This window comes from Podarcis cretensis (genome assembly GCF_951804945.1).
Source record: "Podarcis cretensis genome assembly, chromosome: 4".
NCBI lineage: Eukaryota > Metazoa > Chordata > Lepidosauria > Squamata > Lacertidae > Podarcis > Podarcis cretensis.
Window position 1 is genome coordinate 20,610,157 of NC_137173.1, and position 27,956 is coordinate 20,638,112.

The window sequence follows — 27,956 nt, forward strand, 5'->3', positions numbered from 1 at the left end:
TCCCACCCCGTTATCTCCCTCCATTTACCTTCGCAGGTGTGGAAGTCAAGCCCGACCCCACCCACTCCCTAAGACCTACTTGCTCTATCGCCTGCCAAAAAGGGAAAAGAAAAGAAAAAAACACAGAGAGAGAAAAGGCGCCTCCCTATTTTAAGTATTTACGTCCCTCCTCCTTGGGGAATAAAGGATGAAACCTAACCCTTAGACGTCATTTATCTGTTCCCCATATTTACAAAGTGTGTGTGTGGAGGGGAATGATAGCAAATTGCTTCTTTTAATCACACACACTTGAATGTTAAAGAGTGGTTTGCCTTTATGTGGGGCTGTGGGCTGATGTTTAAGTAGGAGTGGGAAATCGAGGGAGGCTGTACATAGTGAAAGGACGCTTGCTCCTCTCAGTGGGGGGCAGCTGCACCTAAACGTTTTCTTACATGAGTGTATGTTGGGGTCCTCAACCTTTGCGGAGAACTAATATCCCCTTCCATCTATGCCTGCATGCCTTCAAAGAGAATGAGTTATATTTTAGCTAACATCTTCCTCCTTGTGCATAAAGGGGGTGTCATCTGGTCCTTTGAGGGTGACCAAACTGCTGATGCGGCCCCCGATGAATTTGAGTGTGACACCCCTGAGTTACAGTATTTGATTGTCATTTCTGGGCACGACTCAAGGTGTTCATGTTATTGTTTGAAGGCCTAAATGACTTCGGCCCCACATATCTGAAAGCACCAACTTGCGCCGAAGAGTGAGGTGACCGGGTGATGTCATGTGTGCAGCATGCGATGTCACATGACATTTCGGGAGGAGTCAGGGATGAAGTCGAATGCTGTGGCTAGGGGGCCCTCCTCTCTTGTGCTTGGCAGCTCCACGCTCAGCCTCCTCCACTCACTGATGGTAAGGAACACTGGAGAATCCTCCCCCCAAAATTATGGAGGGCCCCCCAAAAAGCAACCAGCCCCCTGGAGTTGGAGCCCCATCTGAAAAACTGCCTCCTTCCTTTTGGATCCTCTCAGGTGTTAAGATCAGCATCAGGTGCCCTCTTGGCAGTTCCACAGCCCTCAGAAGTTCACAGGATGGCAGCCAGGGAGAGGGCATTCTCTGTGGTGGCCCCTAAATTGTGGAGTTTCCTCCCACAGATTGTGTTCCCCCATGGAGGTACATCTGACACCTTCGTTATGTAGTTTTCTCATATGCTCAAAGCACACTTTACCCAGGTCTTTTGCCCATGAGATATATATTTTACAAATGATATATTTCAGGAACCACCCTATTTCCTTGATTGTCGTTTGTTTTTACTGATTTAAATATTGTATTTTTAAACAGTTGCAACCTGTCCTGGGGCCTCATGGTGAAGTGTGGCTAATGATAGCAACAACAATAATAGCAACAGCAACTTTGACTATAATAGTAATAAATCACTTTATTGCACAGTATTGTACAAAAATATATGGTTTTCTTTAATAATTTATATTAAATATATCTATTTATTTTCTTGTTTTAAAAAATGGTGTCCTGCTCAGTTTTAAATAAAATACTCAAGTAGTTTACAAAAAAGTAAAGCAAACGTTAAGACTGTAAATAAAGGCAGAGTTAAAAATTATATTTAAAATAATTTAAAATATAAAAATAGAATGATAGAATCATTAAATAGTTGCAATCTACCATAGGTTAAAAACAAATATATACTAGAACTTCCTTATTCAAAATGCAGCTTGTTCCATGACTCATGAAACCACAGGAGAGACCAAGTCATGCCAACTGAGATGGTGTCCAGTGAGCATTGCTTGATGCCCAGACCAAGAGAGATATCCTTCCTCTGGGCCTCATCACTTTTTCCTTTGTCTTGTGTCACTGGCACCCAAACCAGCTGTCACTCTTCTTGATGCTAAGGAATTTTTTGGTTTTGCTGTCAAACTCATATTGATTGGATCCACTGAATAGATAGAAATGTCCTAAAAAGAACAGAGAGTAAGAGTAAAAATTGTGAATCGAATGCATGAAGGAAACTCAAAAACCTCCAAAATACCTCATTGTGGAATGTTCTTAGTCACCGTTCCATTAAGTCAAGCACCCCTGCTCCCCCACAATGGTTCATTCCACACCCACCCACACCAGATATCCTATTCCTCAACTACTGAAGTAAGCCACTGAGCATGCTCAGTCCTCATTGGTCTGTTCTGCACCCCTTCCCTCACATTTTCCTTTCTGCTTCTGCAAATCTATATGTTCTCTGAACAGAGCTGTGGCAGGGGTTAAGGTTTGTTCCATCTTCTGGACCATGGCTATGGTAGCAGTCCTGAGATGCTCAGGTGGTTGAGCAACTGCCACATTCACATCTGTGGTCAAGTCCTTCTATCTCACCATTACAACTATATATAGTGGTACCTCGGGTTACAGACGCTACAGGTTACATGCGCTTCAGGTTACAGATTCTGCTAATCCAGAAATAGTACCTCGGGTTAAGAACCTTGCTTCAGGATGAGAACAGAAATTGTGCTACGGTGGCACGCCACAGCAGGAGGCCCCATTAGCTAAAGTGGTGCTTCTGGTTAAGAACAGTTTCAGGTTAAGAACAGACCTCTGGAACGAATTAAGTACTTAACCCGAGGTACCACTGTATGGTCATACTGGATTAGGGGGTTTGTTTAATGAAGATGGTTATCCACCTACCATGATGCAGAAAAGCAGCGTTCACCTTGGAGCTAATTATTTGGAAGTTGGCTGCTATCTTTCTTGGGTAGCCTTTTTCCATGGACTTCTTGGCTTCATCATATCTAGAGAAATGAATGGGTTGAGAATTCATTGATTTAAAGAGCTTTTCAATGAACTTTCAGAATTGTCCCACATGAGATAGGTAAGTTCCCCTTACTTCCAGTAGCGGTTTCCCAAGAAGAAATATGTCTTCTTTGAGTTGCTGTCATGAGCAGCTGCATCAATGGTCTTAACACTTTTCGGGAGGCCCAGGCTGTGAATTTTCTTGGGGAAACCAATCTGTGTTGTATTTCCTTTGGTGGCCCAATACTTGCTTCCTGTCAACCAAAAGACAGTAAAAAGGAAAAAAGAGATTGAGAGAGCCTTCCATCAAGATGGAACAAACCTGCAGAGACAATTGTTGGGCAGGGCCATTCCTAATCCATTTTATTCCTTCTGCTTAGGGCAATCGGGATTTGGAAGCAATATCCTGCACACTGAGGGCACATAGAATCATAGAATCATAGAATCATAGAGTTGGAAGAGACCACAAGGGCCATCAAGTCCAACCCCCTGCCAAGCAGGAAACACCATCAGAGCACTCCTGACATATGGTTGTCAAGCCTCTGCTTAAAGACCTCCAAAGAAGGAGACTCCACCACACACCTTGGCAGCAAATTCCACTGTCAAACAGCTCTTACTGTCAGGAAGTTCTTCCTAATGTTTAGGTGGAATCTTCTTTCTTGTAGTTTGGAACCATTGCTCCGTGTCTGCTTCTCTGGAGCAGCAGAAAACAACCTTTCTCCCTCCTCTATGTGACATCCTTTTATATATTTGAACATGGCTATCATATCACCCCTTAACCTCCTCTTCTCCAGGCTAAACATGCCCAGCTCCCTTAGCCGTTCTTCATAAGGCATCGTTTCCAGGCCAATTGCATTGGCTTTTTTAGCTGCCGCGTCACACTGTTGGCTCATGTCAAGTTTGCGGTCAACCAAGACTCCTAGATCCTTTTCACATGTACTGCTCTCAAGCCAGGTGTCACCCATTTTGTATTTGTGCCTCTCATTTTTTTGCCCAAGTGCAATACTTTACATTTCTCCCTGTTAAAATTCATCTTGTTTGTTTTGGCCCAGTTCTCTAATCTGTCAAGGTCATTTTGAAGTGTGATCCTGTCCTCTGGGGTGTTAGCCACCCCTCCCAGTTTGGTGTCATCTGCAAATTTGATCAGGATGCCCTTGAGTCCATCATCCAAGTCGTTGATAAAGATGTTGAATAAGACCAGGCCCAAGACAGAACCCTGTGGCACCCCACTAGTCATGATGTGATCGCTTTGCTCCTGCTAAGCAAGTTGAGGTCTGGTCAGTGCCTTGATGGGGAACTACCTGGCAACCTTATTTAAAGAACCTTGAGTTCTATGATTGAAGAAAAAAGAGATAAAGGAAATAAAGAGTAGAGATGAGAGAATCTGTCCAGTTTCACATCCCATCCCCCCTTGTAGCTTCAGTTCTCAATATTACACCACCACCAATAATAATAATAATAATAATAATAATAATAATAATAATAATAATAAAAAAGTCTTCGTAGCTATACTGTGTAACTTATTGAACAGCTAGGATTTGGTCATTAACATTCTGTAACTCCAGCCTCTTGCACAGGTCGTTTTGCTTAATAACAAGATGCTCCTTCCATCATTCTTAGCTCCTTTACTTGCTGTTTATTCACATTTGGAATATTTACCTTTGAAGAGAAATACTGTGTCATCAGCCTTAACTTCATACGCAGCGTCTATGCCCTTGCTCAAATCTGGACAGAAAGCAGAAATAGGAACCTTTTCAACATCTCTTCTCTGGGGATTCTTTCTCCAGTAAAAGCTGGGGAAGACAATATGAATGTTTACAGAAGAAGGGCTGTGGCTCCATGGTAGATCATCAGCTTTGCATGCAGGTAGGGCTGGAAAAGTCCCTCCCCCAGTATAAAACCCAGGAGAGCAGTTGCTGGTCAATGTAGACAATACATTGGTACCTCGGGTTAAGTACTTAATTTGTTCTGGAGGTCCGTTCTTAACCTGAAACTGTTCTTAACCTGAAGCACCACTTTAGCTAATGGGGCCTCCTGCTGCCGCTGCACCGCCGGAGCACGATTTCTGTCCTCATCCTGAAGCAAAGTTCTTAACCTGAGGTACTATTTCTGGGTTAGCGGAGTCTGTAACCTGTAGCGTATGTAACCTGAAGTGTATGTAACCTGAGGTACCACTGTACTGAGCTTTGTGGACCAGTGGCTGGAATCAGTATAAGACAATTTCCTCTGTTTCCTTATTTTCACTGTATCAAAATTCTTTCTGGGTAATGTTTTGTGTATAAATATGCAGATGATACCCAGCTCTACATCTCTTTCAAATCAGAACCAGTGAAGGCGGTGAAGGTCCTGTGTGAGTGCCTGGAGGCAGTTGGAGGATGGATGGCGGCTAATGGATTGAGGTTGAATCCTGACAAGACAGAAATACTGTTTTTGGGGGACAGGGGGCGGGCTGGTGTGGAGGACTCCCTGGTCCTGAATAGGGTAACTGTGCCCCTGAAGGACCAGGTGCGCAGCCTGGGAGTCATTTTGGACTCACAGCTGTCCATGGAGGCTCAGGTCAGTTCTGTATCCAGGGCAGCTGTCTACCAACTCCACCTGGTACGCAGGTTGAGACCCTACCTGCCCGCGGACTGTCTCGCCAGAGTGGTGCATGCTCTAGTTATCTCCCACTTGGACTACTGCAATGCGCTCTATGTGGGGCTACCTTTGAAGGTGACTCGGAAACTACAACTAATCCAGAATGCGGCAGCTAGACTGGTGACTGGTGGCGGCCGCCGAGACCACATAACACCGGTCTTGAAAGACCTACATTGGCTCCCAGTACATTTCCGAGCACAATTCAAAGTGCTGGTGTTGACCTTTAAAGCCCTAAACGGCCTCGGCCCAGTATACCGGAAGGAGCGTCTCCACCCCCATCGTTCTGCCCGGACGCTGAGGTCCAGCGCCGAGGGCCTTCTGGCGGTTCCCTCATTGCGAGAAGCAAAGCTACAGGGAACCAGGCAGCGGGCCTTCTCGGTAGTGGCGCCTGCCCTGTGGAACGCCCTCCCATCAGATGTCAAAGCGATAAATAACTACCTGACATTCAGAAGACATCTTAAGGCAGCCCTGTTCAGGGAAGTTTTTAATCTGCGATATTTTAGTGTATTTTTGGTTTTTATGGAAGCCGCCCAGAGTGGCTGGGGAAACCCAGCCAGATGGGCGGGGTACAAATAATAAATTATTATTATTATTATTATTATTATTATTATTATTATTATTAGGTTTAAGTCCTACCTGTCGGCCTATTTATTTATTGTGCATATTTTAGCAGTCCCAGGGAAGGTTACCCACAAGAAGCCATACAATGCTTATTATGACTAAGACAGCCATTAAAACTATTTTAAATAGAAAAAAGAAAGACCAGCAAAGGAAGAAGGAGCATCTAGAGACGATCTTCCAGCCTCAAGGACCTGGGTAAAAAAGGATGCATCTTGGCCCACTGTAGAAAGAGAGCCAAAAATGGAGTCAAATGCACCATGGAAAGGAGAGCATTCAATAACCCGGGAGCCACCCTAGACAAAGCCATCTCCAGAACCACCACAAAAAACTACAGGATGCCTTGTCAATACTGACTAGTACTATTTGCAATTGTTCTTACCTTACGTACCAAGGAGGGCATGTTGAATGAATTTAATGAGCAGTATGTTGAGCTTAGTATGGATGGTTATTTGCATCATAAGGGAAAAGTAATTGCTGATTCATTGTGTTTGCAGAGTACTCTTTGAGTAGAAATGTTCTTGGAGGTAGGGCATGACTTTGAATTAGAACGTAAAAAGTTCAGTGTTTAGATATTATTTACCTGTCTTTAAAGAACAGGATTTCCCCTCGGAGAGAAGTAACAGCATCAAAAGCCAGGTGAGGGTCACACCATTTTGTGGATGGTGCCTCTGTTGTGGATGTGAGGTTAATTGATTCATTGTCACCACCTTCAGGGGGTCCTTGAAAAAGAGGTAAAGAGAAGAACTGAAGAACAAGCAGGATTTGGAATAGGTAGTTCAGAGGCATTGCAAGAGACTTCATTTTAAGTTGCTTTAAACTTTTTTTTTTTTAAAAAAAAAAATATCATGTAATATTGTGTTTTAATATTGATGTTGTGTATTAATTGTTGAAACCCATCCTGGGACTTTAGGGTGAAGGCCGGGTAATAAATGGTAATAATAATAATGAGTAATAATTTATTGGAAGACAGTGAAATACAACAATAGATGGAATAATAGATTGGCTCTGCGACTTCACATCAGGTGGTCTGGACGATCATTTGCTCCCCAAATAAGAAAATTCACAGAAAGATTTTCAGTTGTTTTTCTCACCCACCCATTCCACAGCCATGGTACCCCCTGAAAAATCTCTCTGGAGGGTTGAGGTGGCATCCAAAATAGATGGGGCATGGGGGTGTTCCTGCAGGGAGAATCTAAGACTACTTTAGGGAATTCATGGAAATAAAGTTTCCTGTTACTCCCTCCTACCTTGTTCTGAAGGTCAGCCCAAACCCTCCAGAGAATCTATTTGAGTCTTCTCTGTGAACATTCTTAAGCTAACCGACCTTAGGATCCGAGCCAGTGCTCTTACATGGCCTCATTCCATATAATAATCTGGGAGTCTGTACTTACCATAGAGGTGCTGGATGCCCTCAATGTCATCCGTGTGAAGACCAAAATTTTTAAGGTCTCTATTTCTGTAGGTTGGAAACATCAGAGCCTTTGGATTGCTGGAATGCCTGAGGCCCAGTACATGGCCAAACTCATGAGCACCTACAAGAAAAAGGTTGGTGCCTATAAAGGAAACAGGAATGGGTTTAGCAAATCTTTAAAAATGTAGCATAAACACTGACAACTGGGAAACACTGGGCTATGAGCGCTGCAACTGGAGAACAGCCTTTACCAAAGGTGCCATGGGCTTTGAAGACACCCGAACTCAGGACGCAAGGGAGAAACGTGCTAGGAGGAAGGCATTCTTGACAAATCCACACCGTGATCAACTCCCACCCAGAAACCAATGTCCCCACTGTGGAAGGACGTGTGGATCCAGAATTGGCCTCCACAGTCACTTAAGGACTCATTGTTAAAACTCTGTTTATGGAAGACAATTTTACTCAGCTATGAGTGATCACCAAAGAAGAAGAAGAAGATGGACAGCAACTCTTTGGGATTTCAGATGGGTCTTTGCAATCCCTTCCTGGAGATGCTGGGGATTCCACATGGAACCTTCTGTGTCAAACCATTTCAACTACATGCTAAAAAAAGAGAACACTTGCCCTTTCGCCAGAAACAAGGAAATGTAGTCTAATCTTATGAGTAACCCGAGTGAGTTTACTAATACCATTTATGGATGTACAGAACAGTCCATAGGATGTACCAATGAACATAGTGGGGTGTTTTTTTCTTGGTTTTTTTACGTTGACAAAAACGGTGCTTTTCATAATTAAATTTCATCAGCCGCATTCCTATTCTTTGCAGTCAGAAGGAACTAAAAGATCACCTGGTCATAAGTGGTCCTGGCACACATGATCATTATCACTGATTTCATTATAGCAACGACTGTTTTCAGTGCAAGTCCTGATCATTTGTTTGTTAGGTTTGTATCCCAAGAAACAGTGCTCCAAGTAGCTCATAGAAAGAATGAAAATGCAAGAACCACAATCAAATAGACCAGTAATGTGACAGAGAGCAATATGATATGCATAATAAATGAATGTCATGAACACAAGAAGTGTCCTATTGGATAAGGAGCGAAGACCCACAGCCTATGCTCCCAGTGGTGGGTTGAAAGGCAGAAAGGCCAAGAGTAGAAGGATCTAGGGCCAATGGCAGGCAGAGCCAACTAATTCTAGGGTTGTCCCCATCCACCTCCCTGCTGAGTTCTGCAAGGACAATGAGATTAAGGAACAGGAAGCTGAAAAGCAGGGGCGCCCACTGGCCTGGTTGTAAGTCAAAGGGAAGGCATGTTGGCCCTGGAAGAGGCAGTTGCCCTAATAGATCAGCCTCCAGATGTCTATCAGAAGCCCCGAGAATGACTCAAGAGCAACGGTGCCTTTGGCACTTGTGATTCCCAGCAACTGCTATTAGAGCCATGAAGTTGGGATGCAACATAGTCATGAAGACTAGTAGCCACCAATCAACTAATGCCCATGAATTTCCCAGCCACGCTGATGGCCATTGTGGCATCTTGCGGCAACAAATTCTGTAGCTGAGCTGTGTGAAAAAGACTTGCTTTGTGTGCCAGATAAACTTTAGCAACGCTGTAGAGCAATGCATGGAGAAATTATATATATATATATATATATATATATATATTAGGCGGATTAGTTTATATTTATTTCTTTTATTAACTGTCAGCGGGAGGAACCTGGACCCCCTGTAGCTCATGCATATTTTTGGCTTGGTTGTTTTACTAAACATGCTGCTATTATTTTCTGCCTTATACACATCATGATGATATTTTGCTTTGTACCTGGTGACCAACACTTGTTATTTGTTGTTTGTATTTTTTCGTGTCATTCTTAATAACAATAACACTATTCTAAAACTCCAGAGTAAGTCCCCTGGGACATGAATGGTGCTGGGGTCTCAATGTTTGTCAGCAAAAGTAATTAAGCTTCCTTGACAGCTGTTACAAGCAAGTGAATAGAATATATTGAGGCAAAACAATGAAAATACCTTTTAAATCCCGTGCCCAGGGTTCATTCTCATCAAAATGGACGCTTCCACCGAAGGCAGGTGAAAATGCATGAGCCAACTGCCCACCTGGTCCATCAAAGGGTATATTGTCACCATGAGCTTTAAAAAAAAAATCAAAGAAAATATATATAAATCACCCAGCCAGGAACTTGGGTAAAACTACTATAATTCCTTGCGTGTGATTTACTTACACCTAGCAGCAAAAGAGATCTTGATATCTGCAGGTTTCCCATAGACCCTGGTGAAGGTCAGGGGAGTCACATCACTCCAAACTTTCCAAGCTCTCTCGATTGCAACATCTACGTCAGCGCGGTCCATGTCTGGCGTGTAATTCAGAACACTGTGAAACACATGGTAGAAGATGAAATGCACATTTGAAAGAATGTTCACAGAGCTTTCAAAGTGTGTGTGCAAGAGGAGACATCATTTTACGTCTCAGAGTATCTCCACACCCCTGCCCCTTGTATTTCTAAGTGTGTTAAAATTATGCAACGATGACTAGAATTAAGCTCTGTGTTGCACAGGAAAATCAATAATGGTAGACTGGTCTGAAGCTCAACATCAAAAAAACGAAGATCATGGCCACTGGGACCATCACCTCCTGGCAAATAGAAGGGGAAGAAATGGAGGCAGTGAGAGAATTTACTTTCTTGGGCTCCATGATCACTGCAGATGGTGACAGCAGTCACGAAATTAAAAGACGCCTGCTCCTTGGGAGAAAGGCGATGGCAAACCTAGACAGCATCTTAAAAAGCAGAGGCATCACCTTGCCAACAAAGGTCCGTATAGTTAAAGCCATGGTTTTCCCAGTAGTGATGTATGGAAGTGAGAGCTGGACCATAAAGAAGGCTGATCGCCGAAGAATTGATGCTTTTGAATTATGGCGCTGGAGGAGACTATTGAGAGTCCCATGGACTGCAAGAAGATCAAACGCATCTATTCTTAAGGAAATTAGCCCTGAGTGCTCACTGGAAGGACAAATCGTGAAGTTGAGGCTCCAACACATTGGCCACCTCATGAGAAGAGAAGACTCCCTGGAAAAGACCCTGATGTTGGGAAAGATTGAAGGCACAAGGAGAAGGGGACGACAGAGGACGAGATGGTTGGACAGTGTTCTCGAAGCTACAAACATGAGTCTGACCAAACTGTGGGAGACAGTGGGAGACAGAAGTGCCTGGCGTGCTCTGGTCCATGGGGTCACGAAGAGTCGGACACGACTAAACAACAACAACAACAACAGCCAACTTTTAGGAAAGACCATTACTGATCTGACAAAGGAATCCCAGCATTCCTATGAATACAAGTTGAAAACAGTAGCTTGCAAGTGGGATCTGTACTACCCAAAATCTGCAGTCTGGTGTTCCTGATCAGGCTTCCAGACAGCCGGCCAGACATACCCTCTTTAAGATAATCCATTCCATTATCTCCCCAGACAGAGGTTTTCTTCCTCAGTCAGGAGCCAGTAATAAGCATTATCAAGTTACATCTTTGATTCAGGCAAGTGTTTTGAAACTTTACCTATATGTCAGGTTTTTTCGTCCCCATTTTGGTGACAAAGGAAAGGTGCTGTATTCTGCTACATCAGGAACCCCACACCTGGGATTCTTCATTGCAGCCAAAGTGTGTGAATCCAATCTGCCCGTCACTCTCAGCCCAAAGTGTTTCTGCATTTGTTGTAACTTGTCAACAGGAATCTCATCACTCCTTTTGCTTCTTCTAACTGGCGTTGATGTGGAATCAGGATAGTAGTTTTCTATGTACGTCTGATGGAAAGAACAGGTGTATTTGATTGTTGCAGAATTATTTTCACATATAATCTTTCACATTGTAGGATTTTGATCTTTCTACCTTTTCCCCCAATCAGGAAGCTCATTTGTCTAATTGAACCCATTTTACAGACATAAGAACTGAAGCTAAAGGACATTAGCAGTGAATCCTATGCACGTCTTCTCAGTTTAGTGGGACTTACTCCAAGATGTATGGATGTAGGGTTGTATGTAGAACTGCAGTCTATTTTACCCAAACCCATTCAGCACACCTATGGAGGAGCAGAGGTTGGAATCTGCATTTTCCCAGTCTATAAGCATGCACAACATTACACTGAGTGCCACTTTGCACAAGGCAATTAGTGACTGACTACCTTTTTTGCTAGTGGAATTCTGCTTCCCATCTGTGCTACCATCAGACATTACCTTGGCAAAATTCAGGTCCGCTTCTCCAACTTGATCAGCTTCATGGAATAGGGGCAAAGCACAAGAAAGTGCTCCATAGAGCGTAATCGTTAGTAGGAAACTCTTCATTGTCTCTTTCGCTTCTGTGTCCCAGTCTTAGAGTCCCAGAACTGTTCAGTCTCTCTGTCAATGGATGTGTCTATGTGCTCCCAATGGACCTCTATATATACCGGTACTTCATGATTTTCTATAGAATTAACAGAAGCATGACTCACAACATTATAACATCCGTTGACTTGCCAAACACAGAAAATGTCCCTTTTAGCAGAGTGACACGGACAAAGTTTGTTAAGTTCAAAAGTCATGATTTGGCCATTACAAAGAAAGTGACTGGGACATTTCCTCCAAATTATTAAATAATTAGAATGGCATCATTCTCAATTTATTCAATAGAGGTGGAGCAAATAGAGATGGAGCCTGGTGTCCTTTTTAGCAGAGTGACACTCACTGCAGAGTCTAAGTTCAAAAGCCCTAATTTGGCAATTACTAAGAAGGTGAGTGGGGTTCATCACACAGGGTTTTGCCTCCAAGTAATTAATTAATTAGAATGACTCCCTAAAATTACCGAATTTTTTGCTCTATAAGACTCACTTTTTCCCTCCTAAAAAGTAAGGGGAAATGTGTGTGCGTCTTATGGAGCGAATGCAGGCTGCGCAGCTATCACAGAAGCCAGAACAGCAAGAGGGATTGCTGCTTTCACTTCGCAGCGATCCCTCTTGCTGTTCCCTCTTGCTGTTCTGGCTTCTGGGATTCAGAATATTTTTTTTTCTTGTTTTCCTCCTCCAAAAACTAGGTGCGTCTTATGGTCTGGTGCATCTTATAGAGTGAAAACTATGGTGATGAGCTATATTCTTTAACCTCCAAGTGTTTACTCTGTGTAGGACTAGCGTTGAATGCCACCGAACCTATAATGCTGCTCTTCTGGGATTTTGTCAACAGCACAGGAGTAAACAATGCTCTCAAGTTTCAAACACTTACAATTTATGGCTTTCCCTCTGTACACACAAAAGATAAGCATAAATGCTTTATTGCAGGGAAACAACCTAACTTAGATTCCTAGTTCATTCATCTGTTATTTGAATACAGAAAATGAGTCTGTCGGTGGCTAAAACACCATGTCCAGCAGGAAACTTTGCAGTTGCCAAGAATGGACGATTTCGAATGATCCCTCCTAAAAACATAAGCTGGGGGTGGGATGACCCAAAAAAAAAGAAAGAAAAAAGATTTCTGTAGTAATTTTAATTGAAGAAAAACTCAACAGGAACAGGGACAAATTCAGAGTCATAGTAAACTAGAAGAAAATGATGTAATGAAAGGATGCAGAAGTTTACTTTAATTTGTTAATTAATCACTTCCTAGAAGATAGCCGAATGTGATTGAACAATGAAAACATAAAGAATAGAAACATATATGCCCAAATGCTGATACCCAGCCTCAGCTGTTCATGTTTTGGCGACCTCCTGTCTGAATGACTGTATTGTGGGGCTGCTAGGTTGGTAAGTGGGGTAGCCATGTGTTGTCACTGGTCCGGAAAGCAAGCCTTATCCCCACATGTGCCACTCTTGATCACTTCGACCAGCAGTAAAAGGTAAAGGGACCCCTGACCTTTAGGTCCAGTCGTGTCCGACTCTGGGGTTGTGCCACTCATCTCGCTTTATTGGCCGAGGGAGCCGGCATACAGCTTCCGGGCGAACCAGAGCAGCGCACGGAAACACCGTTTGCCTTCCTGCTGGAGCGGTAACTATTTATCTACTTGCACTTTGACATGCTTTTGAACTGCTAGGTTGGCAGGAGCAGGGACCGAGCAACGGGAGCTCACCCCGTTGCGGGGATTCGAACCACCGACCTTCTGATCGGCAAGCCCTAGGCTCTGTGGTTTAACTCACAGCACCACCCGCGTCCCTCGATTGGCAGAGTTGGTGCCAAATAATACCCGTTCTGCATTGTAAGAGCTTGATCGCTTAGTGTTGCAGTGCCCAGACTTTGGAACTCCCTGCCTATTGGGACCAAGCAGGCACCTCTTGTCAGCACTTGAGAAAAATATTATTCTCTAAACAAGCCTAACCAGCTGCTTAGAAAGTTGATGTAGTTTTAATTTGTTCTTCATAGCTGCTTATATCTCAGTGGTAGAGCATCTGCTTGAAATGAAATTAATAAAAATTTATTATGAAAAACACCTTTCTCTCCAATGTAAAAAATATGTGTAACTGGTAGCTGTTGGTACAGCCTATGGGCTGTTCTGTGTAATATATTTCATACATCCATAAATGGTATGGTCTCATGGGTTACTTCTTTAACTTAAAGACATTTCCTTTTTTTTTTCTTGAAAAGAAAGTTTCCTCTTTTGGCAAAAAGATAAAGTGATGATTCAGGAAAAGCTCATCCACAACCCTACAGGAGAAGTCACACATTCAAGTTAATATGAGGAATGTGGAGGACTAAATTTAAGATTAGAAATCTGAGTTAGTTTTGGATCCCATGAAGAGACTGAGGAGAGCCAGTGCTGGCCATTTGGGCGGAACTCTTTCTGACACCTTCATTATGTAGTTTGTCTTTTGCCCACCTTACCCTGACCCTTTACACATGGGATACGTATTTTAGAATCCACCCTATTCTCACAAATGAAATAATTTTCACTGATTTTCAAATTGTATTTTTAAATACTTGTAATTTGCCCTAAGACCTCATGATGAACCACGATTAACGATAACAATAATAATCATATACCAACAACAGCAGTAATAATAAAAATTCACTTTATTACAAAGTAGCATACAACATACATATTCTTTGCTGCAATAATTTATATTAAATATCTATTAATTTATGTAACAAAAGTTATATACTGCTTGATTTTTAAAAAAACCTATAAACAGTTTACAAGAAGTAAAATGAACGCTGAAATAAAAGACAGAGATAGAAACAGGATTTTTTAAATAATAATAATAATAATAATTAAGATCTATTGTAAGCTTAAAACAGTGGGGAATTTCCATTTTAGAAGCTCCTTATTCAAAACGCAGCTTGTTCCGTGGCTCATGCAACCACAGGACAGGCCACAAACACAATGCCCAGGAGATTCCCTTCTTCTGGGTTGTATCACTCTTTGTCCCGTGTCATTGGCACCCGAACCAGCTGTTGCTCTTCTTGATGCCGATAAATCTTTTGGTTCCGCTGTCAAACTCATATTGCTCTGAGCCAATGAATAAATAGAAATGTCCTGAAAAGAAAAATGAGGGAGAATGAAAACTGTGGACCTAATGGATGACGGAAGCTCTCAAAACCCTACAAAACACCTCAGTGTAGAATGAGCCTACAGTGGTACCTCGGGTTAAGTACTTAATTCGTTCCGGAGGTCCGTTCTTAACCTGAAACTGTTCTTAACCTGAAGCACCACTTTAGCTAATGGGGCCTCGTGCTGCGCCGCTGGAGCATGATTTCTGTTCTCATCCTGAAGCAAAGTTCTTAACCCGAGGTACTATTTCTTGGTTAGCGGAGTCTTTAACCTGAAGCGTCTGTAACCTGAGGTACCACTGTACTCACTTTTCCAGTAAGACTTGCTTCCCGATCGCTCTCCTCCACCACAATGCTCCATTCCGACCCAACCTCCCCCTGCCTATTTCCTTTTCTCCTTCTTTCCTACGTCAGCCTTCAGCTGTTCTTCATCCTTCTCCAACAATTCCTTCGTACTTCTACAAATCTTGAGTTTCCCCTAAGCTTGAAAATACCTCTCTTTGGGACCATACCCAGCAGCAATATTCTCAGTGGCTTTCTGCTATTGATTATTTCTTCGTCAATGGATACCCACATAAACAGGAAAGTAGCTTCCAATTGTAGGACAAAGAGGATCCAGATCCACTGAGTGGAGTCAGTGCCTGATCAGTCATTTTTCAAAATAATAACAATAATTTTATAATAATTTATTATTTCTACCCCACCCATCTGGCTGGGTTTCCCCAGCCACTGGGTGGCTTCCAACAAAAGATTAAAAATACATTAAAACATGAGTCATTAAAAACTTCCCTAAACAGGGTAGCCTTCAGATGTCTTCTAAAACTCAGATAGTTGTTTATTTCCTTGACATCTGACGGGAGGGCGTTCCACAGGGCGGGCGCCACTACTGAGAAGGCCCTCTGCCTGGTTCCCTGTAACCTCACTTCCCGTAGTGAGGGAACTGCCAGAAGGCCCTTGAAGCTGGACCTCAGTGTCTGGGCTGAATGATGGGGGTGGAGACGCTCCTTCAGGTATACTGGGCCGAGGCCATTTAGAGCTTTAAAGGTCAGCACCGATCCTTTGAATTGTGCTCGGAAACGTACTGCCTCTGGGGAACTTTCAAACTCAGTTGCACTAGCACACATGCCAAGCAAGTACTGTAGTCTTCACAGAGTCCTCTATGACAGCGGTTCTTAACCTGTGCTTTGTGGACCCCAAGGGGGTCCATGGATGGGCTTCAGGGGGTCTGTGAACTGGTCTTAAAAAAGAATGTTTTACCCCCCCTTCCATTCCTTTCCTGTTACTTTGAAAATTATCTTTGTGGGCAAGAAAACAGTCTCAGACAGGAGGTTTTCCCAGGCCGAACGGGAGACTCTAGGGATTGACCCTAGGAACATTGGTACTCAGCTACCAACCTGGCTCTGAGCTAAGACCTGCTTTTTAGATCCTGACATGGACCACGGCCAAGGGAGCGGTCCTGAGATGCTCAGGTCATTGAGCAACTTGCTACATTCGCAGATGTGGTCAAGTCCTCCTATGATCTCACCATCACATGGAAGAAAATACTGTTTAATAGGCTAGCACCATGAAGATGGTCATTTGCTCACCATGGTTCAGAAAAGCAGCATCCACCTTGGAGCCAACCTGATGGAAGTCAGCTGATATCTTTCTTGGGTAACCTTTTTCCATGGACTTCTGGGCTTCATCATATCTAAAGAAATGAATGGGTTGAGAATTCATTGCTCCTTGCACCAGCAGAAACAGCTAAATTGAAGTTACAGATAGGTAGCCGTGTTGGTCTGCCATAGTCAAAACAAAAAAAATTCCTTCCAGTAGCACCTTAAAGACCAACTAAGTTAGTTCTTGGTATGAGCTTTCGTGTGCATGCACACTTCTTCAGATACTGAAGAAGTGTGCATGCACACAAAAGCTCATACCAAGAACTAACTTAGTTGGTCTTTAAGGTGCTACTGGAAGCTAAATTGAAAACTCCATATATGTGAACCTACATATGTAAAGTGTAAGGACTTTCCTTCACTGGGGGTTTTTAAACAAAGGTGTCTTGCATGGTTCTGGGATGTGTGGCAAAGCAGCAAGAACCAAAGCAGTGGTACCTCAGGTTAAGTACTTAATTCGTTCCTGAGGTCCGTTCTTAACCTGAAACTGTTCTTAACCTGAAGCACCACTTTAGCTAATGGGGCCTCCTGCTGCTGCCATGCCCCCAGAGCACGATTTCTGTTCTCATCCTGAAGCAAAGTTCTTAACCCGAGGAACTATTTCTGGATTAGCGAAGTCTGTAACCTGAAGTGTATGTAACCTGAAGCATATGTAACCCGAGGTACCACTGTACATTATTTGCATTTCAGTTGCAAAGGATTTAAAGGAGAGTTAGTCCTCCAGATGTCACTGAGTCTACAGCTCTCAACATCCCTGCCCACTGGCAATTTTTGCTGTGGCTGATGGGTTTTGGCATCTTGAGGACCACCAGTTCCTCATTTCTGAATTAAAGAGCTTCTCAATGAACTTTCCGGATTGCTCCAAGTGAGCTAGGTAAGTTCCCCTTACCTCCAGTAACTGTTTCCAGAGAAGAAATATGTCTTCTTTGAGTTGCTGTCATGAGCAGCTGCATCAATGCTCTTAACACTTTTGGGGAGGCCCAGGCTGTGAATATTCTTGGGGAAGCCTCTCTGTATAATATTTCCCTTGGTGGCCCAATACTTGTGTCCTGTTAAGCAAAAGACAGACAGAAAGAAAAATGATTGAGAGAGCTTTGCACGAAGATGGAACAAATCTGAATGAGGAAGCCAAGGATTCCTGAATGTTGTGAAGCGCCCTGCGATCTATGGGTATAGGGCAGTATACAAATTTTAATAATAATAATAACAATAATTTCCTTTGTTATAATCTACTAGCCTTTATTGGCTTACACAAGAAAAATCCTGTTTGAAATCATCCTTCCTCTGAATCAAGGCAGGCACCAATACAGGTGGTATTTGTGTACCTTGGTAGAAACTTATTGATTTCCTTAGGCCTTTCCAGGATATTGATACCACTTGACTATAATAATATGTCTCTTTTGGCCTAATGCTGGCTGCTCATCTATTTATTTTGCAAGTTACATACTGAGGTCATATTGTCATAATGTTTCTTTAAAACCTCATGATGGGTATGTCAAAAACAGCATTGATATGGTTTTAGCAAATAAATAAATAAATGGCTGGGGCGAACCAGTCAGATAGGTGTGGTAGAAACAACAACAACAACAACAACATCTGAGACTGATTTCCTAAGAAACATGAAGTAGTTTCACTAACCCAGAATTTATTTTATTTATATACAGTATTATTGTGTTTCTATCCCACCTTTTCCTTCAAAGAGATTTAAAACCCTGACAGTAATCCTGCAAAATAGGTTAGGACTTCAACTCTAGCCTCCCAATGTCTTAATACAGCCTTCTAACAGCCACACTTTGTAGCTTAGGATTTGGTAAGTAACATTCTGTAGCCTCTTACACAGCTATTTCTGCTTAATAACATGACACCCTCCACTCAGCTCCTTCTTAGCTTCTTTACTTGCCATTCACCAACACTCACAAGGGACCCGGAACATTTACCTTTGAAGAGAAACACTGTGTCATCAGCCTTAACTTCATACGCAGCGTCTATGCCCTTGCTCAAAGTTGGCCAGAAAGCAGAAATAGGAACCTTTTCAACATCTCTTCTCTGGGGATTCTTTCTCCAAAAAAAGCTGGGGGAGACAATGTGAATGTTTAGAAACACAGAATCATAGAATTGTAGAGTTGGAAGGGATCCCGGGGGTCATCTAGTCTGACCCCCTGCAGTGCAGGAACCTCAGTGGTAGATCACCAGCTTGGCATGCAGGAGGTCCCAGATCCAGTCCCTGCCATCACCAGATAGGTCTGGGAGAGTTGCTCAGTCTCAAATCCCGGAAAGCTTTTACTCAGCAGTGCAGACAACACTGAACTAGGTCACCCAGTGGTCTGACTCAGTATAAGGTGGTTTTCTCTGTTTATTACACATATTTGTAACAAGCTCTACAAATATATAAAATTCACTGGGCTACTGACAGGTCAACAATTATTTCTTAATTTTTTATTGTTATTTTGAAATCATTTTTATTTGATTTTACAAATACAAAATTATATATTTTTAAAAAATCCAAATATATATCCATAAACTCCCGGATGATTACTCCAAATTTTGGGACCCCTTCCCCATGGGGTCCCATATTAAACATTTAAAACTGCATATTCTTCCAAACTCCAAGTGTTATATCAATCCATACTATCCATGGTAATTGTTACACTAGAAGTGAAATAAAAATCCTGTCAATGTTTCCATCTGCTTGCAGTGGTCTCCTAGATAACTTATCATTTCCCCCCATTCTTTCATAAAGTTTTTATCCTTTTGGTTTCTGAGTTTTCCGGTCAGTTATGCCATTTCGGCATAGACTTTTTATGTACGGAACAACAGCCGCTTGGATGCTAGTAGCCTGGAGATGGAAAGAAGACAAGGAATGGCAAACCAAGATGACAGGTCAACAATTAAACCTATCTGAAGTAACAGTAAAGTCCAACAAACTGAAAGGGAACATCCAGATATCATCTTCCAGTGCTTTGGGTTGAAATGCAGCTGGAGAGTTTGGGCATGACTTTGAATTAGAAATGAAAGATGTCAGTGCTTTGTAGGTAACTTAACCCTGACCATTAGTTCCAGTCGTGGCCGACTCTGGGATTGCAGAGCTCATCTCGCTTTATTGGCCGAGGGAGCCGGCATACAGCTTCTGGGTCATGTGGCCAGCATGACTAAGCCGCTTCTGGCGAACCAGAGCAGTGCACGGAAACGCCGTTTACCTTCCCGCCAGATTGGTACCTATTTATCTACTTGCACTTTGATGTGCTTTTGAACTGCTAGGTTGGCAGGAGCAGGGACCGAGCAATAGGAGCTCACCCCGTTGCGGAGATTCGAACTGCCGACCTTCTGATCGGCAAGTACCAGGCTCTGTGGTTTAACCCACAGCGCCACCAGCGTCCCTTGTAGGTAACTTACTTGTTTTTAAAGAACATGGTTTCCCCTCGGAGAGAGCAAACAGCATCAAAAGCCAGGCGAGGGTCACACAAGTCTGTGGATGGTGCCTCTGTTGCTGGCTCTGGGTTTCCTGACGAATTGTCATCACCATCACCATCACCATCCTCACCACCTTCAGGGGGTCCTTGAAAAGGGGTTAAAGAGAAGAACTGAAGAACAAGCAAGATTTGCAAAATGCAGCTCAGAGCAAGAGGCTTCACTGGATGATGGCCAAACCCGATAATGGATGAAATAACAGGTTGGCTCCGCCAATTCACATCAGGTGGTGAGCTGAACTAGAATCCTAAACTAAGAAAATTCACAGAAGGAGAGTTCCCAATCCCTTCTCTTGCCCAGCCACCGGTGCTCCTGAAATGCCTCTCTTGAGGTTTAAAGGGCCTTCCTAAAAATAAATAAATGAGAAAGAGCATGTGGGGGGTGCTGGGAGGAAGAAGAGGAATTGTCCTCAGACTCTAAGTTACTTTAAGGAATTTCATGGAAGTCAAGTTTCCTGCCACTGTCTTCCACAGTCTCTCCATACCATATTGTTCAGAAGGCCACTCTCCAGAGTTTCTTTTGTTGGAACAGCAGGCAGTAGAAAGTGATGGGCAATTTCCCTTCTGGGAATGTCCTTAGGCTAAGTGTCCAGGCCAGTGCTCTTCTTGCATGGAATAAATCCACACAATCATCCGGGAGTCTCTACTTACCATAAAGGGACTGGATGCCTTCAATATCATCTTGGTGAAGCCTGAAGTTTTGCGGGTCCGTAGCTTGATAAGTTGGAAACATCAGAGCCCCCCAAATGCCAGAATGCCTGAGACCCAGTGAGTGACCAAACTCATGAGCAGCAACAAGGAAAAGGTTGACTCCTAAAAGGAAACAGGAAGATTGTGAGTACTTGTGAAGCTCACCTGGGTATAAGATAGGGAAATATATATCACTTGGGGGACTTTAGGGATTCGGTATTGGCAAATTCCACTAGGGAATGACCCAGTTCAACCTTTTCCAGCTTAATGTGTGGCAGAATGTATCTAGCCAGCAGATTTTGTTTTCTAATGTGATGCCTTTCTGCATTTTAAATTGTCTTTTATTGAGAGGTAATATGTTCTGCGACGTATATTTAGGGGCAGTGGCGTAGCGTGGGTTATCAGCACCCGGGGCAAGGCAAGTAATTTGCGCCCCCTAACCCATGGATTTGCGCCCCCTAACCCATGGATTTGCGCCCCCTAACCTGTGGATTTGCGCCCCCTAACCTGTGGATTTGCGCCCCCTAACCCGTGGATTTCCCTAACCCCCAGATGTTGCTCCCGGTGCGGCCGGCCCCCCCTGCACCCCCCACACTACGCCACTGTTTAGGGGTAAGGTAACTCAGCGCCTAGGACTTGCCGATCGAAAGGTCGGCGGTTCGAATCCCTGCGGCGGGGTGCGCTCCCGCTGCTCGGTCCCAGCGCCTGCCAACCTAGCAGTTCGAAAGCACCTCCGGGTGCAAGTAGATAAATAGGGACCGCTTACCAGCGGGAAGGTAAACGGCGTTTCCGTGTGCGGCTCTGGCTCGCCAGAGCAGCGATGTCACGCTGGCCACGTGACCCGGAAGTGTCTCCGGACAGCGCTGGCCCCTGGCCTCTTAAGTGAGATGGGCGCACAACCCCAGAGTCTGTCAAGACTGGCCCGTACGGGCAGGGGTACCTTTACCTTTACCTTTAAAGGTAAAGGACCCCTGGATGGTTAAGTCCAGTCAAAGGCGACTATGGGGTTGCGGCGCTCATCTCACTTTCAGGCCGAGGGAGCCGGTGTTTGTCCACAGACAGTTTTCCGGGTCATGTGGCCAGCAGGACTAAACTGCTACTGGCGCATTCAAAAAGATGCATTTAACTGTATATATATTTTGAATTTTTTTTTGTAGCTTTAATTTTTTTTTTTTGAGAAGAATAGAAATATTGGTTGGAACAGCCCCATGAGTGAACAAATGTGTAAGTGACATGGACCAGAATACATTTCTCCATCCTTACAGACTAGGCTTCTGAAGAAAAAGCTCCTATCAGACATGGTTTTTGAAGTAATAAATGCCATGAACACCAGAAGAGTCCTGCTAGATAAGCACCCAAGACCCATCTAAACTCACATGCCGTGCTCACAGTGGCAGTGGGGACTGTCACTCATTGGGACTGGTAAAGTGGGAGTCAGAAGGGCAAGCAGCAGACGCGGCCAGCGCCAATGACAGTCAGAGCTCACTAATTCCAGGGTTGTCCCCATCCACCTCCCTGCTGAGTTCTGCAAAGGCACTGAGATTAAGGAGTGGGAAGCTGAAAGGCAGGGCCACCTGTCAAATGGTTGCAAGTCAAAAGGAAGGAAGGTTGGCCCCGAAGGAGGTAGAACTCCATTTGTCCTAATGGAGCAGCCTCCAGAAGCCTCAAACATGATCTGAGAGCAACAGTGCCTTTTCCACTTGCAATTCTTAGCAACTGCTAAGTCATGAAGTTGGGATGCACTAGAAGCCGTTAATAGGCTTATCCCCCATGAATAGGCTAATACCCTTTAAAGCCACTCACACTGGGGGCCATTGCAGCATCTTGTAGTAGTGACTCCCATAACTTGGCCATCTGAAGACAGGTTGCTTTTGTATGTCAGAAACGTAGAGGAAGGCCCCTAAACACACACCATATTTTTCCATGTATAAGGTGATGCTTTTTGCTAAAAAAAATCAGGCAAAAAATGGGTGCTGTCTTATACTCAGATAGTGAATGCAGAGGGGGGCCGTGCGATTAATGGCGACAGCAAGCAGGAGATTGGCAGTGGCGATTGGGTGGGTGATTGGTGGCTGCGGCAAGGCCTGCTGGTGATTGACTGTGGCAAGGCGGGCAGGCGATTGGCAGCTGCGGCAAGTGGGCGGTTGGGCTGTTGGTGGCGGCAAGAGGGCAGACAATTGGCGGCTGCAGTGAGGTGTGTGATCGGCAGTGGCTGTGGCAAGCGATTGGCAGTGACGGGCAGGTGGGTGAGCGATTGGCAGAAGTGACCTCCCCACCCCCCCAAAAAGCTAAACAACTTAATTTCTTAATTTTGGGTTTAAAAAAATAGGGGTCGTCTTATACATGGGGGCATCTTGTACACAGAAAAATACGGTAAGCATTTTTATACCCCAGGATTAGAATGGTATCCGTGTCTCACTACTTTGCAGCATATGTAACTCAGAGTCACACCAAAAGCCATTACAAGCAAGTGTACAGCTGAATATATTGAGACAAAAGTAAACAAATTACCTGTTAAATCCCGCACCCAGGATTCATCCTCATCGAAATGGGCATTTCCACCGTAAGCAGGTGAAAATGCATGAGCCAATTGCCCACCTGGTCCATCAAACGGGATATAGTCACCATGAGCTTTAAAAATAAATAAATCAAAGAACATGTGGATAAGTCGCCCGGCCAGGAACCTGAGTAAAACTACCTATATCTATTTGCGTGTGGTTTACTTACATCTAGCAGCAAAAGAGATCTCAATATCTGCAGGTTTCCCATAAACCCTGGTGAAGGTCAGGGGAGTCACATCACTCCAAACTTTCCAAGCTCTCTCGATCGCAACATCTACGTCAGCGCGGTCCATGTCTGGCGTGTAATTCAGAACGCTGTGAAACACAGAGTTGTAAAGAAAATGGACGTATGAAAGAAATAGCACCACACAGCTTTCGAAGTCTCTGGTGAAAGAGAGACAGTTTTCTACATATCAGCACATCTGACACAAAATCCATGCTCCTTGTATTTCTAGGTGCATCAAAGCGATGAAATGATGAGCAGGCTTTTATGCTTCTTGCAAACTATGAACTACAGTGGTACATTGGTTCTCAAACTTAATCCCTTCCTGAAGTCTGTTCCCAAACCAAAGCGTTCCAAAACCAAGGAGCGCTTTCCTCATAGAAAGTCATGCAAAATGGATTAATCCATTCCAGACTTTTAAAAACAACACCTAAAACAGCAATTTAACATGAATTTTACTAACGAGACCATAAAATGAAAGCAATCAACAATGTCCTGTACTATAAAATAAATAAGATAGTATAGTAGATGATTAAAATTAAAATTATTATTTTTTCTTACCTGCACTGATGATAGTCATTGTTTGGATGGGAGGCTTTTATCTATTTCCACAGTCACACCATCAATCAATCAATCAATCAATCAATCAATCAATAGCTGAACTGGGTTCCACACAGTCACAAAAACAAATTAACCAAAAAAGCTTCAAAAATAAAAAAGCAAATTAAGTAGCAAAAACAAAACCGCCAAACTTTATCCATTCTGGAAGTCCATTTGACTTCTAAAACGTCCGAAAACCAAGGCACAGCTTCTGATTGGTGCAGGTGCCCTGGAAACAATAGCTACAGCCATGTTCGACTTCTGAAAAACGTTTGAAAACCGGAACACTTACTTCCGGGTTTTCTGCATTTGAGAACCAAGGTGTTTGAGTTCCAAGTCATTTGAGAACCAAGGGAGCACTGTAATTAATTGTGCCCCAACTCTTCATTATGCAGGAAGATCAATCATGATGGACTAGACAACTTTGAGGAAAGACCATTGACGAGAACCCGCTCGCCATCCGTAAATAATCAGTCTCACGCCAAGATGGGTTGAAGAAGTCTGGCCGCAGCTCTCTTCTAGAAGCTGCTGGAGCACAGCCTTTATTGTGTGTCCATGAAAAGATACAAATTCAAGGAGAGAGCTTTTCCTCAGTCAGCAGATAAAAGACAATACAATACATTAGTCTCATGTTCTCACACCAGACCACGTATTTGATCAGGCTATGCTACGTAGACCAATCATCGGGCAGCATGAGCTCTTCACGCGTTGATCATGCTCCAAGCAATGCTTTCTGCTATGAAATCATCCTTGCGATAATAAACTTTTGCCCATGCTCTTATGGACAAATGACCATATTCCCACAGACCATTACTGTTCTTACTGAGGAATGCCAACATTTCTAGCATCTTCCAATGGCATCTTCCAATCAATTAAGTGTACTGAAACCTTACCTATATGTCAGTTTTGTTTTCTTCCATGCTGGATCCCCAGGAAAGGTGCTGTATTCTGCTACATCAGGAACCCCACACCTGGGCTTCCTCATTAAAGCCAAAGTGTTTGAATCCAATCTGCCTGTCACTTTCAGCCCAAAGCGTTCCTGCATCAGCCGTATTTTGTCAGCAGGAATATCGTCACTTCCTTTGCTTCTTATGACAGGCGTTGATGCCGAATCAGGATAGTAGTTTTCTATGTATTTCTGATTGGAAGAAAAGATATATTTGATTGCTTATAGAACTATTTTCACATATATTCATTCGCATTTTAAAATTAACCATTCATACTTTCTGCCTTTGTTCGCAACGAAGAAGGTCATTCACCATTGCACCCATGTTACTGACAAAGGAACTGAAGCTCACAGACATTAACAATGCAATCCTAGGCATGCCTCCTCAGCTGAATGTAAGTTGCTCCAAGGTGTATTTATGTAGGACTGCATGAAGAATTAACCCATCCAGCAGCTCTAAGGAGGAGAGGACTGAATTTACCAGTACATTTCCCCAGGCTATATGCATCACATTGAATTCCACTTTGCACAAGGCATTTAGCAACTGTCTACTTTCTTTTGCTAGTCAATCTACCAGCAGAATTCTGTTTCTCCTCTGTGCTACCATCAACCATTACCTTGGCAAAATTCAGGTCCGCTTCTGCAACTTGATCAGCTTCCTGGGTTAAGGGCAAAGCACAAGAAAGTGCTCCATAGAGCGCAATCGCCAGTAGGAAGCTCTTCATTGTCTCTCTCGCTTCTGCGTCCCAGCCTCGGAGCCTTAGAACACTTCGGTCCTTCTGTCAATGGATCTGCCTGTGTGCTCCCAATTGACCTCTATATATACTCCGTGTTTGTTCTATAAAATCAACAGAAGCATGACTCACAACATTATAACATCCGTTGACTAGCCAAACACAGAAAATGCTCCTTTTAGCAGTGTGACACACAGCAGGAGCTGCCAAGTGTGAAAACCCTGATTTGGCAATTACTATGAAGGTGGCTGAGATTCGTCAAGTGGGACTTTTTCACCAAAGGGAGGGGGAATGGTTTTTTTTTAAAAGATAAACAAAGTATAAGGACAAGCCCTTCCACGACTCAAATACTATGCTTATTTGTATTATCAATCCTCCCTAGACATTCGGTTGCATTCAACTAAGTCCTACTCAGAATAGACCCACTGAAATTAAGGAATTATTCAGATCAATAAATCCATCAATAGATCCACTCTGAGTATAACTAGGATTGAATACCACCCATCCATTTGCTATTCAGTATTTGACAGGCTCACATTTGACCGACAAACTGAATTCTTATGATCTATATAAATTAGAAATCATTAGAGCAATTGTATGCAGAACTGAACAAAACATTAATTTGTAAATATAAGATATGCTGAAATAAATAACACAGGCCTTTCCGTTGCAGCAGGTTCTGGAAATTTTAGACAATCTTCTTATGAAACAAGCAGAGATGGTTAGAGTAATTTTGACACTGACCCATGGATCTGAAGGCCAAATATGTGGCCTTGTTTACCATTTTCCAGTACAGAACAGGATTTGCCGTTTACCACAATAAGACACCTGGTTCAGCTGAAGAAGGCAAGAAACTTTAGGTATGCTTTGTAAATGAGCCAATTCCTCCTTCATTCCCCCCTTTTACCAGTAAGTAACAGAGTAGGTTGGTGGGGAGAGGTCAGGCTAAATCAGTTGCATTATGTGGAAGTTGTAAATATTCGTTTCCCATTGAAATTAATGGACCTCAGCATACATCACTTTTCACATGGGTTTCAATGGGACTGAATTCCAACTGACTTGTTGATGTTACAATTATATTCCAGCTTTTCTCCAAAAGAGCTCAAGGTGGCATACATGATTCTGCCCCTCTGCATATTATCCTCACAACAACCTAGGTTAAACTGAGGAAGTGTGAGTAGCGTTAGAATGCATATACAACACATATAAACGCTTTTTCTTTACCAATCTAGCTGAGTCCCAAGTAAGCTTCATGTGGTGGTCTAACAGGGACTAGTCCAACAACCTGACTGTGGCACAACACTGTCTCTCTTAGTCTGGAGGCAACCCACTACGCTTTCATGAAAAGAATACTCAGTTGTCTTGAAAGGTATTATAGACAGTCATGACATAGTTTGGGGGCAAATATTTTCTTTGATTTTGGACTCTATCACTTCACACACACACACACACACACACACACACACACTTTAATCTTTGGCATAATTTTATTCACCAATACCTTGTCCCCTGTAACTTACTTTTTCTCTAAACTAAAAAGCCACAAATATTTCCTGATAAGAGTGCTGCTCCAACCCATTTATCATTTTGGCTGCTTTCCATGAACTCATTCTGTGGAATATGTTATGGTGTACTTTGCCCTCAGGCTGTTTCTGGAGAACTTTCACAGAGAGCCTCATGTCCAGCAATCCAGTAACCTGAATGCGCCCATCCCAAGGCTGAAAAGGCTTTGGCAACACCCACGGTTGCACTTTGTAAAGAGTGTCAGGAGAGGATCTGACTAATTCCAGACACAGGCAGTATAGAAACTTCCGACTGGGAGATAAGAACCCAAGAAAGAGCTGAACTAAATCAGGTCAAACATCTCTCTAGAACAGCATCCTGTTCTCACAGTGGCCAGCCAGATGCCTATGGGAAACCGACAAGCAGGACCTGAGCATAGCAGCTGTCTGTGATTCCCAGCTAGTCTCCCTACACATGTCCTTCCAAACATCACTGTAGAAAGATTGTGTAGCAAAGATGAATCGGTAAAAAGAAAAGTATAAGGACTCGGATCCAGCTAGAAGCCCCTTAATGCCAAATTCATGAAGATGAGAAAATGGGGAAGGGCATGCGCTCTGCACATGC

General features: G+C 43.3%; 1 protein-coding gene across 1 annotated transcript; it reads right to left on the bottom strand.

Moving 5' to 3' along the window:
* Positions 1 to 1,579: 1,579 nt before the first annotated feature.
* Positions 1,580 to 26,041, bottom strand: LOC307213943 (stromelysin-1-like). The gene is made up of 17 exons (XM_079972178.1): positions 25,713 to 26,041; positions 25,043 to 25,287; positions 23,493 to 23,641; positions 23,277 to 23,396; positions 20,727 to 20,888; positions 20,002 to 20,164; positions 18,546 to 18,679; positions 17,498 to 17,657; positions 16,540 to 16,643; positions 14,837 to 14,939; positions 9,680 to 9,828; positions 7,422 to 7,583; positions 6,611 to 6,749; positions 4,432 to 4,565; positions 2,867 to 3,026; positions 2,668 to 2,771; positions 1,580 to 1,949 (listed from the first exon to the last, which is right to left on the bottom strand). The coding sequence occupies exons 1-17, from the start codon at positions 25,818 to 25,820 to the stop codon at positions 1,846 to 1,848; spliced, it is 2,400 nt and encodes a 799-aa protein (XP_079828304.1). The 5' UTR covers positions 25,821 to 26,041; the 3' UTR covers positions 1,580 to 1,845.
* Between the last annotated feature and the right edge of the window lie 1,915 nt (positions 26,042 to 27,956).

Excerpts from the sequence above, each read along its gene's own strand:
- LOC307213943 (XM_079972178.1), bottom strand. The coding sequence starts at position 25,820 with ATGAAGAGCTTCCTACTGGCGATTGCGCTCTATGGAGCACTTTCTTGT. Across the intron at positions 20,165-20,726 it reads AGGCATCCAGTCCCTTTATG|GACCCCCTGAAGGTGGTGAG; the intron begins GTAAGTAGAGAC and ends CCCCTTTTCAAG. Across the intron at positions 1,950-2,667 it reads CGCTGCTTTTCTGCATCATG|GACATTTCTATCTATTCAGT; the intron begins GTAGGTGGATAA and ends TGTTCTTTTTAG.